The 381-nt window shown below is 58.8% G+C and overlaps 1 protein-coding gene across 1 annotated transcript in view; it reads left to right on the top strand.

Annotated features, from left to right (window-relative positions):
- The window catches only part of LOC119581978 (pyrroline-5-carboxylate reductase 3-like), a 15,583-nt gene that overhangs the window by 11,482 nt on the left and 3,720 nt on the right, over positions 1–381 (top strand). Inside the window, exon 3 of the mRNA XM_037930163.1 lies at positions 74–381. Coding sequence (XP_037786091.1) covers positions 74–381 — 308 coding nt within the window. The remainder of the gene's footprint in view (positions 1–73) is intronic.

Here is a 381-nt window from a genome sequence, read left to right as displayed (position 1 = left end):
CGTAGTTAAAAAGAGCGAGAATCAACGCCACCTCATCGATGACATACAATTACCCCCCCCCCCCATCCTCTAGGCCATCGGCTGCAGCACGACCCACAACAACGCTGAAGCCACCGCCCACTCGGACGTGGTCGTCATCTCTGTCAAGCCAGCGGTCGTCCCTCGGGTCCTCCACGACATTAAACCCTCTGTGACCTCCGCTCGACCTCTCGTGACCTCGGTGGCGCTCGGGGTCACTTTAGCAACGATGGAAGGAGTTCTGCCAACCGAATCGAGGGTGATTAGGGTCATGCCAAATACACCGGCCCTTGTGCAGTTAGGAGCGTCTGTGTTTACAAGGGGGACGCACGCCACGGACGCAGATGCGACGCTCACGCACAG

The sequence above is a fragment of the Penaeus monodon genome, chromosome 15 (assembly GCF_015228065.2).
Source record: "Penaeus monodon isolate SGIC_2016 chromosome 15, NSTDA_Pmon_1, whole genome shotgun sequence".
NCBI classification, from domain to species: domain Eukaryota; kingdom Metazoa; phylum Arthropoda; class Malacostraca; order Decapoda; family Penaeidae; genus Penaeus; species Penaeus monodon.
Note: the sequence above shows the minus strand (reverse complement) of the source record. Positions and strands in the feature narration are given on the sequence as shown.